General features: G+C 34.5%; 1 protein-coding gene across 19 annotated transcripts in view; it reads left to right on the top strand.

The window, feature by feature from the left end:
• The window catches only part of HDAC9 (histone deacetylase 9), an 899,944-nt gene that overhangs the window by 831,261 nt on the left and 48,818 nt on the right, over positions 1 to 19,865 (top strand). For all 19 annotated transcript variants that reach the window (XM_063101430.1, XM_063101421.1, XM_063101428.1 and 16 more), the window contains one exon: positions 13,846 to 13,979. In XM_063101430.1, the coding sequence (XP_062957500.1) occupies positions 13,846 to 13,979 (134 nt within the window). The remainder of the gene's footprint in view (positions 1 to 13,845; positions 13,980 to 19,865) is intronic.

Genomic DNA, 19,865 nt, shown 5'->3' on the forward strand with positions numbered 1-19,865 from the left:
GCTGTTTTACCTTGGACAATGTACTTAACTTCTGTGTTTGTTTTCTCATCTGTAAAATGAGAATAATGGTAATACCTCCTTCACATTTTTTGAGCACAGAACCTGCCATGTTGTAAGCTCCATGCAAACTTTAGCTATGATCACACATTCAGCCATGTTCATCAAGTCTGCTTCAACAGAAGCAACTATTTATTCACCAGGAATTTAATGAAAGTTTTTTGGGAATGCCCTGCACTGTACTAGGCACTGAATATACAAAGTCAGGTAAGATGTGGTCCCTGTTCTCTAGCAGTCTATAATCTGGTAGGGTGGACTAACAAATTAAGAACTACAGAGGGCACATAGGAATGCATCTGTGTTGCACAGGGGATTCAGAATGTTGCTTACCCTGAATTTAAAGGACGGGTAAGAATTAGTTGGATGTCAACAAGACATTTCATCAGTGGAAGCTCAGAACTGTGGGCCACTATTTGACTGCAGTGTTCATCAAATTGTGTAGATAGTTGCATCTAAGTAGAGAAAAGAGTGAGTCTGGGGTATGCAGATGATGGGGCTAGAGAGAGAGACCATGTCTCTAAAGAATTTGAATTTAATCCTGAAAAGTGTGAGAAGCCAATGACAGGTGGTGGGTGACTGGTGTGTTGTGCTCATTGTTCTGTGCTAAGGAGTCTAGAGTTTCCTGCTAGCATTCTTGCCTGTCTCCTGATCCAGAGTCTTTTCCTACCTTGTATACTCTTTCAGCCATCTAAGATCTCTCAGTATTCCTTGGACACAAGATATGTGAGTTAGGAAAGCTTTCAGTGTCCAACTTGCTGTGATATCTCTTTAACAGAGCCCTTTGTTCTTTAGGAGAATTCACAGTTCTATAAATCTCTCTGCTTGAGAAAGTTCACCTAATCTACATGAACTCACACTCATCCAGGAGTGGTGTTCTTGTGTTCTTTTTCACAGAGTGATGCTCAAATTTTGGCTTTGGTTTAGGATTGTAGAGAAGTTAGTACTTCTATTTGCAGTATCTCATCACAACTGAAAACTCATCACAACCTTATTTTCTTCTAACAATCCAACTCCCCAAGATCCAACAGACAATTTGTTCAGCAATTGTCAAGGTACCTGTCTTATACCTAAGCATACTGTCACTTAGTGGAGAATAGTATGAGCAGATGAACCCTTTGGGCACACAGTGACATGCACTGGTTCCTTTATCTCATTGTATGTGAAAAGTAAACATGATTTATGTGTATGGAATTTTTAAAAAAAGTTTTGGGGTCTTCTTACTAATTTTAAAGAGGCAGTATTTCAGACTCAAATAAGAAAGCCTAACATGTGTCCTTACTCTACTACTTTCTAATTGTGTGACCTTGGGAACATTATTCAACTTTTTTTTTTTTTTTGTCTTTTTCGTGACTGGTACTCAGCCAGCGAGTGCACTGGCCATCCCTATATAAGATCCGAACCCGCGGCGGGAGCGTCGCTGCGCTCCCAGCGCTGCACTCTCCCGAGTGTGCTACAGGCTCGGCCCTTATTCAACTTTCTTAACTTGTTTGCTCCTTTGTAGAAAGTTGGATATTTTCTGTACCTACCTCATGAAGTCCGCATGATTATTGAAGGAAAGAAACATCTATATAAAGCCCAGGACCTGGAACAGGATAAACGTTTTAGAATCACTAATTGTTGTAGTTATCATTATTATTCTAACTTTCCCTATAGTCCTAAATTATCTCACAAACTGGACATATGATACTGATTTTTTGTAGGTCTGTAGTACATTCAAGGATATGTGAGAACTTAGCAGCTTACATTGTGCATTTATTACCTCATGTTCTGTAAGTCACAGTCTGTGCAGACTCAGCTGGGTTCTTAGCTTTAGGGGTCTTACAAGGCTCATACCAAGCTACTGGCCGGGCTGGATACTTAATCTGAGGGGCTCTGGGAAGAATCCTCTTCTGAGCTCATTCACTTTGCTGGCTGAAGTTCAGTTCCTTGCAGTTGTAGAACTGAGGTTGCCCTTTCCTTGCTGGCTAGAAGCCACCAACATTCCTTATCACATGGTCCCCTCCATTTTCAAACCATTAATGATGCATCAAGTGCTTCTTAGGCTTCCAATCTTTCTAACGTCCTCTTCTATGACCTGCTGGAGAAAACTTTGCTTTTAAAGGGCTCATGTGATTATCCTCCTCCCCACTCGCACCAGTGCCCCAAATCTCCCTTTTGATTTACTCAAAGTCAACTGAAAAATCCTTTTGCCATTCACAGGAATGATAAATCATAATATTCACAGATGCCACCCATACTCAAAAGGGAAGGGATTATACAAGAACAAGGGTTATTAGGGATCATTTTGAGAATCTTGTCTGCCATGGTATCTAACTGACATGGAATCAAGTAAACTTGAATAGAATAAGTTCACTCCAAATTCACTAATTCTTTCAATAAACATGTACTGAGCACCTACTCTGTACAAAGCTATGTGCCAGATTTGAAAGTATTGATCAAGTCTTGGCAATTTAGCATTCCAAAATGAAGGATTTTTTTATCTTGTTTTGTTAAAAAAGTAAACATACACTAATTTGTTAATGTCATAAGAGTTTTTTTTTTTTTAAATAGAAACATAATTGGTTATACACATTTCTGGGGTATAGAGTTGACTATCAATATTTGTGTACAATATGTGCTGATCAAATCAGGAAAATTAATATATTCATCATTGCTAAACATAATCATTCTTTGTGAAAGAAGTTTAAAGACCAAGGTTCTCTGGAAATATAGGTTCCTGTTCACCAAGCTTATTATTCCACTCTCCAGTTTGCTCTCTTTGGAATTGCAGTCTGTACGATCCTATATTGATATAAGGTTACTAACAGAAAAGCTTACTATAGTTTTCTACTAAGTTTACTAAATAAAAGGAATGATACCATATAGAAGATATTGCCCACTTATCTAATAGAACTTTGAAAACATAAATAGTTCTGATGGGCTGGGGTAAGGAAATAATCGATATTGGTACTGCCTGGGTGCCATGAGTTGGGTGAATGCATTTTACATACATTACTTCACTTAAACTAACCAACATTACTATTACTATGTCAGAAATGAGGCAAAGGTTTACAGATGTACAACACTGAAAATATTTAAGTGTATGTCCTGTTATTTTCTGAGTATCCTCTAAGTAGATTTACATCCTCCATCTATTAAGTTTTATACCATTTTGTTTATTTTATAGCAATTATCTTTCTCTGTTTTAAATTATATTCATCTGTGTACATGTTCCTTATATTTAAGTTCCTTGGAAGTCAGAACTGTATCTATTCATCCTTGTATTACTGTAGTATTATTAGTGCTCAGTAAATACTGGTTGAATTTGAGCAGTACAAACTACTGTAAGGGGATCATTATTACTTAGCATGAGTCTGACCTGCTCTTATTCCATCCCACTGGGCGAAATATGTGTGAGCATCGATGAGAGAATAACTCCCATGAGTTTGATGCATTATTGAAAACAGCAGTAAAAAATAGTGATTGGCAAATGATGTTATAGTTGGGACTTGGCAAAAAATAATTTTGTTGAAAAATGGGAAAGAATGGCTTTATGATGTCCAAAAACATTTTCTAGGTTTTTTATCCTTACTGGTTTAGTATTTGTGTATTTTAAGGGAAATTTAATTCATATGCTTCTGATTTGTTTACACTTAACACACCAAAGCAATAATTTGTAAAAGCCATTTGGTGTCTAGAAACTCCTTCTAAAGTAGTTACTTTTGAGCTGGAAATCATCTCTGAAAATAGGAGCAATATTAATATTTGTAAATTGGCAGCAAGGAACAGTGGGAAATGCATTTACTGAGGGATCTGGGTTCTAATCCCAGCTTGGTTGTTAATTGTTTGCCGTGGCAATTCAACTTTTCGGGTCTAGGTTTCCACCTCTTTCAAGTGAAAGAATTGGAATATATAGTCTTGCAATTCATTTCTAGGTCTAAAATTGTAGAATTAAAATATTTTATTAAAAATGTAAATAATGAGCACTTGCTCTGTGCCAGGCTTTGTTCAATATACTGTCTTTATCATTTTTAGGTGGCTTTTTATGATTAGATTTTCATTTCAAATCAGTGAGGTAGAATAATATTTAGTTATATCTACAGGTGAGAAAACTGAGATTCAAATACAATTTGTAATATCACATCTATTTGAAGTATCAGATTTATATGTAAAACTGTGGCACATAGTAGATATTTAGTCAATTATAGTTGATTTGTAGTTAGCATAGTTGGATGGATGAATAGATGAATGGGTGGATGGATGGATGGATGGATGGATTGCTAAATGGTTGAAATACTAGTCAACTTTTCTAGCCATTTTTGTCCTCAGGAATTCCTGAGGATAAATCTTATTTTTCAGAAATAATGGCATTGAAGTATTATATTGTCTCAGACTTTGTTTAGGGAAGGAAACAAACATTCAATTGCTTTCAAAAGGTGCTGAGACTATAAACTTACCTCTGGAGCATCACTGACTAGAAGAGTAAAAGAATTTTTACTGTGGTTGAAAGTGCCTTCTTTCATATGCAATATTTATAGGGCTGCTTGGAATAAGTTAACTGAAAGATTTAATGATAATAATCTCCATATTTCTTCTAAAATTGATTTCCGGATTCAATGAACTTGGAAAGAATCCTGGGACATCAAATAAGGAAAGATCTTAACATGAAATGAATCTTCAGAATATGTTCATAAATTTACATTTTAAACATGACCAGAAAACATATATCTTTGCCCATTATTAAGGTGATACTTTAATGAAAATTTTTCATTTGCATGAAATAAACCTTTTTGGCCACAGATGAAAGGATTTTATGGTAGCACAATGCTCTTTTGAGTTAAATGATCCCAACATCATCAGGAACGAATCACAAGTGCCTACCATATGAATTACAGCACCATGAGTCTTAAAAAGGTATTTCTGTGGAAAGCATTCCTCCCATATGCAACAATCAGATTCTGCTTTGAAGTCCTGCTGGAGAGCCTCAGAGTACATGAGACTGCCACATGCTACCCAAACTTTTCTCTCAATTTGAATCTGACTGCATGTTTCTAAAGAACCACTTGCTAACTTAATGACCAAGGGGTTTAGAGAAGAAAATGGCTAGTTTATGTAATTAGACTTCATAATATGTGCATTCCTCAATAATATTTGCTGGATATAACTACAGAAAATATGCCAGTGGATGTGCAAAATTAAATTCCAAATTAAAATGAGACAAAAATCTATGTGATTCCTTTGATCCCAACTATATTGAATATGCAACGAAGTCTCCACAAACATTTCAAGCTCAAATAAAACTAATCTGTTAATAAATGAGTAAATTGGTGTTGAGGATTTTTGGCCATAGAAGAAAGAGTTACAAAAATGATATAAATCATCATAAGATATTAGGTGTCAATGTTTCAAAAGAGACCTTCACTACTGCTAACCTTCACTCTACTACCTCTGCTGAATGGCAGGGTGAAGGTGGGAGTTGCCAATATCAATTCTGATTTTTTTACTTGAAGCTTTCCCCAACAGACAAAGAAAATAATAGTGGGGGAGACTGACATCTGCAAAGTTAGATTTATAAGCAGAAGTAAAATGACTTGTCCAATCAATCACTTTGTGTCACTATTTCTTTATTAACCAAATGAATCATGACCCAGATGTCTTTCTCTGAGAGTTGGCTGCTGATTCTAGAGTCTGATTTATTTTACTACAGCATGGCAGTATAGCAATGGTAACTAAATTGTAGGTTGGAGAGGATTCTGTCTTCAACCTACAGCAGAATTCCCTCAGTTTTGACTTTCATAGAAACTTCCAATACTATTTGAAATTTCATAATAGATTCGGATTTTCTGGGGGTATCTCATTTCTCTGGGCTTCTATAGAAATATTAGTTATTCAAAACAGGCATTGCTAAATGCATATGTCATAAAAGAATAAAGTTTATAAAGTTTTGTTCTATCCCATACTCTGATAAAAAAAAAAAAAAAGAGAAGTTAGTAATCAGAAGAGTAGGCCTCTTTCCATCCTTAAATAATGCATGATAACACTAGAGTCAGATAAATGCTAGTGTTCAGTGGCCGTATTGATCATACACAGGGCAATCATTTGCAATTTTGTATGAAACAGAAAACCTAACAACACACAAACATCTAAAAACAGAGAATTGGTTTGTACATTATTAATACATTTAAAATGATATCATAGAAGACATGAAAAATATTTCCACTATATTAACACTTGTATATGTAAAATTAAAAAATTACAGTATGATTCAGTTTTATTTAAAAAATGCATACAAAAAACAAGCATGAAATACACAAAAGTAGAATTGGCTATCTCTGGTTGAGGGAACTATTGATTTATTATAATATACAATTATTTTATTATTATTATTTATTTTATTATTTATTAAATAATAGGCAATACATTTATATTATATATAACATATCGCATATTTATTATATATTATAATATTTATTATTTTTATTTATTATTTTCTAACACTTTCCAAATTTTCTAGAGTGAACATGTGTTAATTTTGGTTTGTAAAACTGTTTTTTTTTTTTTTTTTTTTTAATGAAAATGAAAATAAAGCTAATTAGTGCTGTTTCCTTTTACTACCACTATTCTCTGGGAACTATTTGGAAACATTAGAGAGAAGCATTTAAGACATGCCATTTTGAAGGATGAATTCTTTTGCATCCTATGACTTAGTTGTTAAATACATATCTAAGATTTAATCTTTGAGCCTTTTTAGAGCAACTTTTTATTTAAAGCATGTATTGGTCCGTTTCTGTTGCTCATAACAGTATACTTGGAATGGGGTGATTTATAAGAAAATGAAATTTATTGCTTACAGTTTCAGAGGCTAGGAAGTCCAAAGTCCAGGGAACACATCTGGTAAGAGTCTTGGTAGTGGCAACTGTGACCCAGGGGTCTCACATGGCAGAAAATGGCAGAGCAGAGAGAGACTAAACTCTCATATACTCTTCTTTTAAAGCCCTCAGAACCATGGCCCTGATCACCATTATTAATCCATTCACTAAGGCATGGTCCTACAATCTAATCACCTGTTCAAAGCCCCACCTTTTAATTACTGCAATAGGATTTCCCACCCTCACCAGTTACAGTGGGAATTAAGCTTCCAATACATGGACCTTGGGGGACACAATTCAATCAATGCACAGCAAAGAAACTTTGCCAACCTAATAAAAATGCTGACACAAATATGACTTCTTAGGCAGAAACAACTTCCGCCCCCTCCCCCTCACCATAAAGTATCAGGAAATAAAAATGAAATTGATAATTTGAAACCACTACTATATTTATAGCGTTTCAGAAGCAACTATATTAAACTTGCTTTTGATAAATTAACGGAACCAAACAGAGGATTTCAAACTGAAAACACCCTTCTGATTCTCTTCTTCAATGGTATCTCATTCTTGGTAGTTACCAGCTCAGCTGTGTTTGGCTCGCAAAAGAAATGATTTGTTACAATATAGCTTCCTTCTCATGCTTAAAATTTAATGATGGGTAGACCCAGGCTACATGTAGGATTCTCTAGCAGTAGTAGTAATAGTAGTAGTGATGGTGGTGGCAGTATTTTATTAGTGTCTTATTCTGGAAGATTTCCTCCAAAAAGCTTAAGGTGCCAAATCTCTCTTTGAAAAAAGTATTTTTTTTGTAGAATTCTGTCATAGTCAATGCACATAGTAGGGACAACTGCCAAAGCTGATTTTCAGTCCATGTGTACTAGTACCACTCACTAACCTGTGTCTGCCCATGTGGCTGCCCCAGGCATCCATGTTCCTCCATCGTCTCTGCACTCCCCCCTTCCAAAATTCTGAAACTAAAGGTATACGTGGAAGCCAGTTCTATCTCCATATCCAGTGATTGCTCGAGCTCACATTGCACCATGCTGTACAGATATGTTTTCTTACTTGATAACTTAGCCCATCACCCTCACAGTCAGAACACTCCAACCCCCTTGATGAAGGTCTCTGCTGTAATTTTTTAACTCTGAAGGTTATGTTAAGTTTACTATGACAGGTAGGATGAGCTTTTCTGAAGCTAAAAGTAAATACAATTATACAAAACTCACAAGCATTGCTGTTAAAATCATGTTACATGACCCCTAATCAAATGGACACACATCTACCCAGGCACTTACACCACCGAAACTTCTATCTCTCATGTCCTGAAAAATACCTCAACATTGGTAATCACACTTGGCTGGCTTTTCTAACGTTTCTAAAATGTACAGCAGCAATGAACAGAGCAGAACTCAGGATAATAAAACCAAAAAATTATTCTTAAATTGCTTATTTTGATTGGAAGAGAGAGCATGGGCCTTGTAGAAATTTCATTTCTTTACTTGAATGTTTTCATGCATGCATAACTCAGAGTTCAGCTGCCTCAGTCTCTGACTCCAGAGATCACATGGGCAACATGTGAATGGAAATAAACCCTGTAGGTAAAAGAAAAAGGAATTTGGATAGAGATCAAAGATTAGCTTCATTCCACTCTTTCCTTCCACTTTTTACTATCCCATCTAAATTTGGTACTTTATGGGACTTTTTTCATTCCCTGAGGAAGGAGTGAACTTAAGTCAGATTTGGGGCTTTGTCTGTCTCTCTCTCTCACTCTCTCATTATTTTTATTTATTTATTTATTTATTTATTTTTATTTTTTTAACTCTCATTATTTTGATCCACGTGATTTGGTTTGCTCAGTAGTGATTTTAGATAATTGAATTCTCAATTGCTAGGAACCTTCACAGTGTACTGGCTAAATCTATTATAAGATCTTTTAAAATTGTCACTGTAGCCCTGGTTTAAGTTACAGAAAAAGCTGTGTGCAATATTTAACAATATGGTTAGCAGAAATGTGTACTTGCTTATGGGGTATGTATGTGTGTGTGTATGTGTGTTTTCTAGAGTAGAACTAATTACTCTGTGCTGTTTTGACTCAGTCTAGGAACATTTCTATGCATTAGGTATCAAACTTTGCATTACATATTTTCTGCATGCTTATTATTCTTTTTATAGTTATCAGGTAATAAGGTGGAGTTTAATGTCATCAGCCTCATTCTAAGTGGCCTGTGTAAAAGATTCTTATTGTCATCATCAAGAGGTCCATAGGAAGTGAAAAACACTGAAATGCTTGAAAACAGCTTTTACTTAACTTTAAAATCACTTTTAGAATTTTTTGCCAAGTATCTAAAAACACGGGATAATTTTAAAGTGACTATTTTGACTTCCATCCAAATAGCTAAATCGTGGAAATCAATAATACTAAGGTGCTTCAAAATGATTTGTAATGATAAGCATGCTAATAATATTGATTTGATCATCACATGTGGTACACAAATATTGATAGTGAAGTCTGGACCCCCTAAGTGTGTATAATCAATTATGTTTCAATTTAAAAATAAGTTAAAATAAAACACATTAAAGTACTTCAAGATAGTGGGCAAATTAACTCACCTTGTTCATGGCTAACCTCGAGTGCTAGACTAGAACTGAAAATCTGGGCAGTTGTTGTTTATTGGATGGGTATCTTAAGGCATTCCAGCGGTTAAGACAACATTATTTTATTGTCCCCAAATGGAATCAACTTAGTTTGGTTTTGGGTTCTCATTGTTTGACAATTTTATAGGCTTCCATTTAGTTCTACCAACTACATTCTCAGGATTTCTCTTCTTTTCAAACAAAAGACTATGATACTTAAGAGAGGAACAAATGTCATGCTTGAAAGCAGCCCAGTCAGGCTTGCAGAGCATGCACTTCCATATTCAAGTTTACTCTTTCAGACTTTCATGGTTTGATATGTATGCATATAAACATATTTTAAATATTATGAATATTATATAAATGAGGGAAGATGAAATCAAGTCTTTTCTTATTTAGAAAGGATAACACAAGAAGTTAAAATTTTGAATTAATGTAAACATTAAAAAAATGAGTGACAGAACTATAGAGACAAAAAAGATCATTGGTTTCCAGGTGCTGAGGGGCAGAGAGGAGGGATGAGTAAGTGGAGCACAAAGGATTTTTAGGGCAGTGAAACTATCCTGTATGATACTATAATGGTAGATACACGACATTATGCATTTGCCAAAACCCGCAGAATTGTACAACACAAAGTGTGAACCCCAATTCTGGAATTCAGTCAACAACAATGTATCAATATTGACTTATCAACTGTAACAAATGTACCACACTGATACAAGTGGTTAATAACAGGAAAAGGAGGGTGTGTATATGGGAATTCTCTCCTTTCTGCTCAATTTTTCTGTAAACAAAAAACTGCTCTAAAAAATAAAGTCTGTTAATTATAAGAAAGTAATTCATTTAAAATTTAAATGTTCATTCTCTGGAAGTTCATAAATCATAAAGAAAATGAAGTGTCATATTGAAACGTGTGTTTTTATTTAATTTCATTCATCCCATTTAAGGTCGTCCCTGCAATAGAACAGGTTGAATGCAGTGATAAATTTTTTAAAGTATTGAATATTGAATAACAAATGTTCAAATTTGGCAATATGAAAGATTACATACCCTGAAACACTCCTACATGAAAATATGTCAAAATGCTGAATTAAATATAAAAACTACCATTTTAAATTATGAATGACTTCTAAAAAGATGAAGGAAAGTGAACAAATATTGAATCTGTTGTCTATCTTGGGGCCATTTATCCCCAAATCTCCAGTTGGCCAGAGCTTCAATATTAATAGTCTACTGCATACTGAAAAAGAGAGTCATGCCTTGAGCCTATGAAGAGAAGGGAATTTGACTGGACACTAGAATAGACAGGAATAACAAAGGACCAACAGTAAAGAAAAGGATGAATAGGAGAAAAGAAAATATTGCTGAATAATACAACAAATCTTAGTTAACACAATCAATAAAGGGAATTAAAAAGAAAGAAAGAAAGAAAAATAAAGGGGAAAAAACTGAATTTCTTCTCCATAAGAATTTGTAGTCAAGTTTTAGAGTCCATATTTACAATATATGAGAAAACATGCGTGTGCGTGCACACTCACACACACACACACACACAAAACCATACAAAAAATCCATGATCAGTTCTGCAATCTAATAATTAAAAATTGATTCTAGATGGTAGTATCCCAGACATCCAGCAGAAGCACACAAAAATCACACTTGACCCAGGCTTTAAAGACAGATATCACACTCAACCCTGGTGTCTTAGTTCGGGTTGCTATAACAAAGTATTTTTGACTGATAACTTATAAACAACATAAATTTATTTCTCACAGTTCTGGATGCTATAGTCTGAGGTCAGGGTGCCAGCATGGTGAGGGCCTTCTAGATTGCAGATGACCAACTTTTCCCTGTATCCTCACATAACAGGAAAAGTGCTATAAAGCTCTTTGGGGTTCCTTTCATAAGGACACTGATCCCACTCATAAGGACTCCATTTAATTACTTGAAGGCCCACCTCCTAATACCGTCACATTGGGGATTAGGATTTCAACATATGAATTTGTGGTGACACAAACATTCAGTCCATTGAACCAGGCTTCAAAGATTTTTCACATATAAAGTTGCAGGGAGGAATTGGTAAAGGGACAAAAAAATTACATTGTATAATGTTGAGTGTACTAATTATCCTGATTTGAGCATCACATATTGCATACAGGTATTTATATTTAACTCCTTACCCCATAGATATGTACAATCAACTGTTACAATAAAAAATAAAGAAATGAAAAAAAACAAAGAAAAAAAAAAGAGGAGAATTAAGCCTCCTTGGATGAATTGGCAGAAACAAGAGCAAACTAAAACAAAAGATTTCAAATATCAGATACACAATATAAAATAATTATGCTAAAAAATAAAAAGAAGAAATAAAAGCATAAACAGGGAGAAAAGAAACTATAAAAACACCTAGGAAGTTACGAAATATAACCAAGTAGAAATTCTACAATTAAACAATACAATCACTAAAACGAAAATATTAATAACGGTGTTAAGTAGCAGATTAGAGACATCTGAAGAGATAAAGTTTGGAGGATAGATCTGAATCAAAAATACACATACTGAAGGACAGAAAGAGATATGGAAAATATGAAAGAGAACTTAATAGAATTGAGGAGACATTGAGTGACAATGTCCACATAATTCTCACTGGAGTTCTAAAATCATATAATAGAGAAAATAAACAATTTTATTTGAGCTACTTTAAATACTTAAATAAAACAAATTCCTAGAAAAATATAACTCAGGAAGATATAGAAAGTATTAATACTCCTATAATCCTTAAAACAAATTCAATTAATAGCTAAAAATCCCCCTTGAAGAGAACACAAGACCTAAATGGCTTAACAGTAGATTTCTACTTAACATTGTAGGGTCAGATAATGACAAAAGATGGTCCCAACCATGTCAAAATTTAACATGGTCAATACAAAATGGAAAATTACAAATTAACCCATTCATGAACATAGGTGAAAAAAAAATCCTGAGCAATGCATTAGCAAAACAAATCGAGCTGTGTATTAAAAAGATAAGACATCACAACTGAGCTTATTTTATTCCATAAATTCAATGATGGCTTAATATTAGAAATGTTAATTAATGTAATTCACAACACTACCAAATTTTAGGGAAAAACCATCTGTGTTTTACATTCCTTTAAAATAAAATCTCTAAACTAGAAGTAGAAAACTTCATCTATACTTAATGAAACCATAGTAAGATGCCATTATTCACCACTTGGCAAATCATACCAAATGTTGACAAGGATGGGACTAAACTGGAATTCTTACATATGCTGCTTCAGAGAGTGGGGCTGATAATCTGACATTATTTAGCAGATTTTAAGACTCAGTTACATTCCACTATTGCATATGTGCACCAGAAGACCTGCGTAAGAATGTTCATATTACAATACTATTTGTAATAACAAATAACTGGAATTTTGTAATAACAAAGAACCCAAATATCTAGTAGACATAAAATGGCCTACTAGACAGCAAAGAACTGTAGCTGTATGCATCAACAGAGATGGGCTAACAAAACACATGACAAGAGCAAGTTGCAAGAGTATAAACTCATTTTTATAAAGCTCAAAAACAAATTGAGCAAAGGAAAGCAATAGAATTATAAACATAAATTCAGGATTCTGATTTTCCACAGTGATAAGGACAGATACTATCAGAGAGAGGCACACAGGGGGTTTCAAAGGTATTGCTAATGTATTTTCCTTGAGTTAGAAGGGGAATGAGCAGATGTTTGTCATATTGTTATATTTTATAACATATATAGATGTTATTTAATTTTTTTTGCATGTATCAAACATTTCTTAATAAAAGAATGCCTATAAATATCTAACATGAATTAAAGTAATTTGAGGCGATATATAGAAAACTTCCTTTTATAACAAAGTAAAGGCAGATGATGAAGACAGGAAGCATATGGCAAGCAAATGGAACAGTTTACCTTGTTAACATTAGCTGAATAATATTCAAGTTTTTCATCCAGATGCATACAGAGTGTGTTATGAACAGCAGTACTGTGCACTGGTGATGAGCCATATTGACTGGTGGCAAATCTTGGTTGTGATACTTCTTAGTTGTGGAACCTTGGGCTTTGGCTCTCTCATTTGTAAAATAGAGATAATAATAGGAACTAACCCATAAAATTATTGTCAGTATTAGATGAGTTAGCACACGGAAAAAGCTGGGAAAAAATTTGCACAGAATAAATGCTCAATCGATGTTATATTCTGGTAGAAATTTTCTGTAGGTTTAATACTTTGAAATGTTCTGTTTGTATTATGGTGTAGGCTTTGGTCATTTGACGAAGCAATTGATGACACTGGCTGATGGACACGTGGTGTTGGCTCTAGAAGGAGGACACGATCTCACAGCCATCTGTGATGCATCAGAAGCCTGTGTAAATGCCCTTCTAGGAAATGAGGTAAAAGAATAAAAGTACAAAAGAGCAGCAGTAAATGACCAGGAATGTAATATACGTGTGTATATTTTTTAAAAATTTTGTTTTTTTTACATCCCATGTACTTAGAAAGCTCATTGTTGCTCTTCCCATTATTAAAGAAGGCAAGCCTTGGCTAAGAGAAGTTGACATTGTCTCATGTTGTATGCTACAACTTTTTCCCAGGTATAGAATCTACTCCCTTCAATCAAGTTACTCGTATAGCTCAAAAATGAGTAAAGATAACCTTTGGGAAAAATTACATCTCGTCTACTGACCCAACCAATGAGCATAAAAACATTGAATAGGAAAGAAAATTCAAATATATATATATTTTTGAAATTTCATGTAGGATTATTTTAGTTTAGGAGGAAAAAAAAAGCTTTTCAAAAATATTGATAAACTATTCTTCTCATCACTGAAGAATTCTCTATGCTAAGATATAGATACTATTTTCATCTTCCAGATGGTGATAATGAGTCTCAAAAAGGCTGAGAAATCCATCCAAAGTCATGTAGCCAGAATGCATTAGATCCAAGATTTGAACTTGAATCTAAATGCCAAAGGTTATTCTTTTTTTCTTTCACATCACGTAACTAAATTGCAACATATTTTTCTGACCACTCTGCAGACTTCAGATCCAATTGCTGTGAGGTTCACTTCCAGATCATGGCCAGTGGCCAGTTTTTGGACCAATTAATTGCAATTCAGCAGATATTTCACTTTGTATGTATTCATTGATGTTATCAATTCACTTATTTTTCTTTTTTAATTAATTTTTATTAGCATATTCATTGTTATAAATCATACTTATTCTTTATGCCCCTTATCCAATCTCTCCACCCTCCTCCTTCCTCTCTCCCTCCCCCTCCCCCTCTATTTCCCCCTCCCCTTCCCTACTCTAATAACCATAGATTTGTTCTCTCCATCTAGATTAACTGTTAGATTAACTGATAGAATAACTGTTCCTCTGTCGATTTGTTGCCTAGATGATCTGTCCAGTATGAGGCAGGTGTGATCAAGTTCTCCAACAATTCACTTATTTTTCATAGTGAATATATGGTAGCATTATCAGTACTCATAGCTATTTTGCCTTGTTTTTCATGCACTTGAAATATGACTTTGTTTATGAAATGAACGTGTATAAAATATTATTAAAAATCTATCATTATATTGTTTTTTAACAGTAACACATGCCTACGACTTTTCCCAGGTATACTTATGGGAAAAAAGTACCTTTTCTTCTGCACATTGAACACATAACTTTTATTATCATTATCTTACAAACCTATAGTGCTGCAACATGATTATTTTGCCATATTTATTGAAGTAAATATATACATTTCTAATTTGAAGGAAAATATGAGAGAGAAAACTTGAGCACAGCTCAGGTACTTTAGTCTATTGTATAAATTTAGACAAAGCAATAAACCAAAGGATGTAATTTTCTAATGATTAGTGTCAACATAGACTGCTGTTTCATATCGCACATAAATCAAGGTGTCTAAGATTTTCGAAAATATTAGAGTCTTTCTGAGATTCCTGTGAACCAATAATGTTAAACAGAATGTTGGTGCTTTTTGAGGGGCAGTAAAGTTGTACAAAAAATAAATGCTATTTCAATTTTATCTGTTAATGTTGGGTTGCTCTGTTTGCCCAGCAGATAACATTTTTTGCATCATCACCTATAGCCTCAAATCATTTACTTGATTTTAAATATAGAAACATTTTAGAGAAGCAGACTGGTTTTAATATTTGTGTTATAGAGGCTTACACCAGATGTGCAGAAAATCATAGTAGACCGTGGATTGTGGCTCCACTTATGATTGACCTGCCCAGAAAGAAATGTTACTCGGCTGCAAAAGCCAACCACTTTTCTTACTATGTGGAAGGAAATTAGGGATTTCACTTGCTCTCTTTGAACACACCCATTCAAATGAGATTCTGTCCCTGTGCTCTTGTAATCTCTGCACTTGGCACAACTCTATTCTTTCAAGGGAGATTTTCTAATGAGGATGGAGTAATATCCCCTATGATCAATTTCTATAAGAGATGACTGTGTTTTGGAACAAATTCAGTTGTGTGGAGTTACATGTTTTTCTTAATTTTTCTGAGTTTACTAAAAAGCAAAATGTTTTGTATTTTCCTTCTTCCATATGTCCTTTTGACTGGGAGGTCTGTGGTCATTTAAGTACATGTGCTTTTCTGGAGATCAAATAGACTGCTTTCATAGAGCAATTAGTGACACCAGAGGACGTCATCTGATATAAAGTTTGAGACATGTGCCTTTTTTCTTTATTTTTAGAAAGACTAGGCCTGACAGAGAGGAAGGGATAAAAGTATCACTGGCCAATCTTAAACTTACCTGTATGGGTGTACAGATTGCTAAAAATTCCAGAAAGTGGTAACTGAAATAATTATTTTGGGCATATTGACTGTTTAATTGAATTTAATTATCTGGATGTCTTACAGTAAATTTGATTTAGTTATTACAGGAGCCAAACACCATCTTCTCCCTTTTGGTTGGCTATCTTCAGTTGCATAAGCACAACCTAAAATCTGTTCATCACAAACTAAGGAAAGATAGGTTTGACTAATATATGTCTTTCTGTATTTTTTTCCATCAAGAGTTCTTAGGGACATAAACAAGATTACTATGTAAATTTCTCACGAGATATTTTAAGGATAACAGATGGTTTGGTATATTGAACTTCCATTGTGTCAGGTCTATCAGTACACAGAGGAATAAAGCTAAGAGAGAAAAGGATTTTTTTAAATGAAAAATGAAAGAAAAATACAAGTGTGTTGTACATTATAATTCATTTGAAAAAAGGAAATGAAAACGTAATACTTGAAACAACTCAAAAAACAAAGAGTTTTCTCACTTTCGTTGACAATATAATTTATAATCCAAGGCCTGGTTTTCTATATTTTTCCAGGTCAAGGGTCATCATGACTACATTGAAGTTTTAAGTTTCATTCCTTTAGAAAAAATAACATATAAAGCATATTGCATGTACCTCACAGTTTAAAAAAATAGTGATACATGCAGTTTTCACAGTAGTTTTATATGGTAAGCTCTAGGTAAGAAAATAAAAAGGGATGTCTTTCGGATACCAATTATTGCAATTTTAAATCTCAGTTTCCCTCCAAATCCCCCTTTCAAGTGATTAATAGAGCAATTATAACGTATTATCTGGGATTTCACTTTTACAAATAACAAAATGTAGAAAAGCTTGAGCTTAAAACATTGGCAGAACTGACTTTGGCTTCTCAACACTGAACATGCAATTGAACTCAAATTAGAAGGGTCAAGAAGGGCCTTTCTGAGGGACTCTGCACTTTGTCAGATGTATTTATTCATGTGCAGAGGATTAGAATTCATAAACATTTTGCCAGTTTTTTGAATGCTATTCCTTTCCCTTGTTGTTCTTGGCCAGGCCACGTCAATATGGCAAAATGCTGCTTCTTATGGCTTATTATCAGCAAAATAATATGTATCACATAAGCCAAAGGAATTGTAAACTCAGCAGGAGCTGTTGGCTGTGCATATCAGTGTAGACACATAGATGGGTATCAAAAAAACTTGATTTAAAAAAAAAAAAAATAGTTCATTTAAGTGTTGCACCCAAAACAGGCATTTTCTTCTTTTTAGATATTTTTATCATGAAAGTGATCTACTTAGCAAAACATCTCTTAACTATTCTTTTAAGAAATATGCACAAGGTCAGTCAAAATAATATACTATTGGATTAAAACTAATTTGAGCATGGTACAGGAAATTCCTAGAGGCAACTGATTTTGAAGACATACCAGAAGTCCAGTTTTTTTTTCTTTTTCTTGGCAAGGTTTAGAACTTAGATTTATCAGTCCAATCAGTGTAGATTAATATTTTTGAACTTCTTCAACGAAGCACTTGGAAAAATCAGATTGGGGTTTGTAAAAAATTGAAGTAAATATCTAAATGAGAAAAATCATTAGGTTGCTTGGAAAGGCATCAGGGACACCTATGTAAATAGCAACATATTTTTTAGTCAGTTATAGAAACTTCTGTGAGGTTCCCATAGAATCTGATTTTGGTCATCTGTATTTGAACTGGTTAGCAAACAGTGTCAACAGTTGCTTTGAGGCCTAATTTGCCTACTGTTATGCAAAGCCAATTAGTAGCACCCTGGGTTGCTTCCTCTCAAAGAAATTTTCCCAAGAGGTGAGAAAAGCTTTAAGCAATTGCCATTCCTATGGAATCTAAAACGAAAACACTGAAAACCTCCAAGCAAGTAAAAGGAGAGGACATGTAGTAGAAGAAGCCTTGGGCAGTGAGTTGAGAAAATGGCCATTAAAAGACCACCTGTCAAAACAGAATAAATGATGGTTTTAAGTTTGTGTGTGTGTGTGTGTGTGTGTGTGTGTGTGTGTGAGAGAGAGAGAGAGAGAGAGAGAGAGAAACCACGATAATTTTTCACAAACCTGGAAACTGTTGAGATGATGCCAGATTCCAGAACTGAAAGTTCAACCCTTCCCCATGGAGTGGAGTGTATACTATGTTTTCTCTTGATCTCCCTCATTCTTTTCAAAGTTTGGCTTCTGATTTTTTTTCTTTAGTTTTCTTTTCTTTTCCTTTAAAAATTTTTTCCTTCCTTCCTTCCTTCCTTCCTTCCTTCCTTCCTTCCTTCCTTCCTTCCTTCCTTCCTTCCTTCCTTCCTTCCTTCCTTCCTTCCTTCCTTCCTTCCTTCCCTCCCTCCCTCCCTCCCTCCCTCCCTCCCTCCTTCTTTCCTCTCTCTTTCCATTTCTTTTTAATAACTTCTGTCTCCTATTGAGTGTGCTCAGCTGCTTTCATTTGACTAGGATTTCACAAACAGTGGTAAACTTAATGATTGTATTTGCTGATAATCTTTTTAAGATGACTTTTTGCTCTAAAGCTGCTGAATTGACTGTAGTAAGTGTTGACAACCACCCCTGAGGTGAACTCTTGAGATGTTGCTGTCCAAGTTGCACATCAGAGGTTTGTTTGGATTGGATTTTGAGTGGAGAAGTTGTTTTGCCATCTTTTTCATCCTTTAGATTATGTATGGCTGCGGTTTAGTCCATTGGGGAATTGGTGTGAATCTGGGAAAGCTTACAAGCTCCTAAATAATTGCAATTCATGAGTAGAGGACGGGAGAACTGAATATGGGGAAAATGTATGAGATGCCAGAATAATGTTTTTCCGTGGTTTTCTGTTAGACTTTGAAGCCTCTCCACACGCTAAAAGAGAATGTATGGATAATCTAAAGAGAGTGGAATTGTTTTGGAAAAATAGTATCTGAAGATACTTTCCAGTGTAGATATGGCCTGTGGTGACACATTTCTTACATTCAACAAGGCTAACGAGAAGCAGAGCCAAAGTGACTGTGGACTTTTTGTTGTTTTTGTTGTTTATCTGTTTCAGCAAATGACAAATGAAGTGGAAGTTATCTGGATAATTTAAAACTTCATTATGCAGATCTTCATGTTGTTAGAAGGTGTTAAAAGGAATGTGGGCTAGGGAACTGAATACATTATAGTTTATGGTTACCAATAAAAGAAAGCATTTCTTTTCCATAGGGAAGCAAACATGCTATGACATTCATTTATCAGTGCACTCATTAAATAGCCTTTTATTGGGCATCTATTTTGTGCCCAAAGGTTCTAATGCGAGTACAATTAAAAGGAATATAATAACAGTTCTTTGAAAATGTAATGTAGGAACATTTGTTTTAACTATGTGGATAGGGGGATATTTTAATAGAGAAGGTATGTTTAACTTTGGTCTTAAATAAAAGTGAAACTTTGCCAAGCCAATTTCAAGAAAAGGATTCATTGTGTAGTGGAAAAGCATAGATAAAGACATTA

This window comes from Cynocephalus volans, chromosome 6 (genome assembly GCF_027409185.1).
Source record: "Cynocephalus volans isolate mCynVol1 chromosome 6, mCynVol1.pri, whole genome shotgun sequence".
In the NCBI taxonomy this organism is placed as follows: domain Eukaryota; kingdom Metazoa; phylum Chordata; class Mammalia; order Dermoptera; family Cynocephalidae; genus Cynocephalus; species Cynocephalus volans.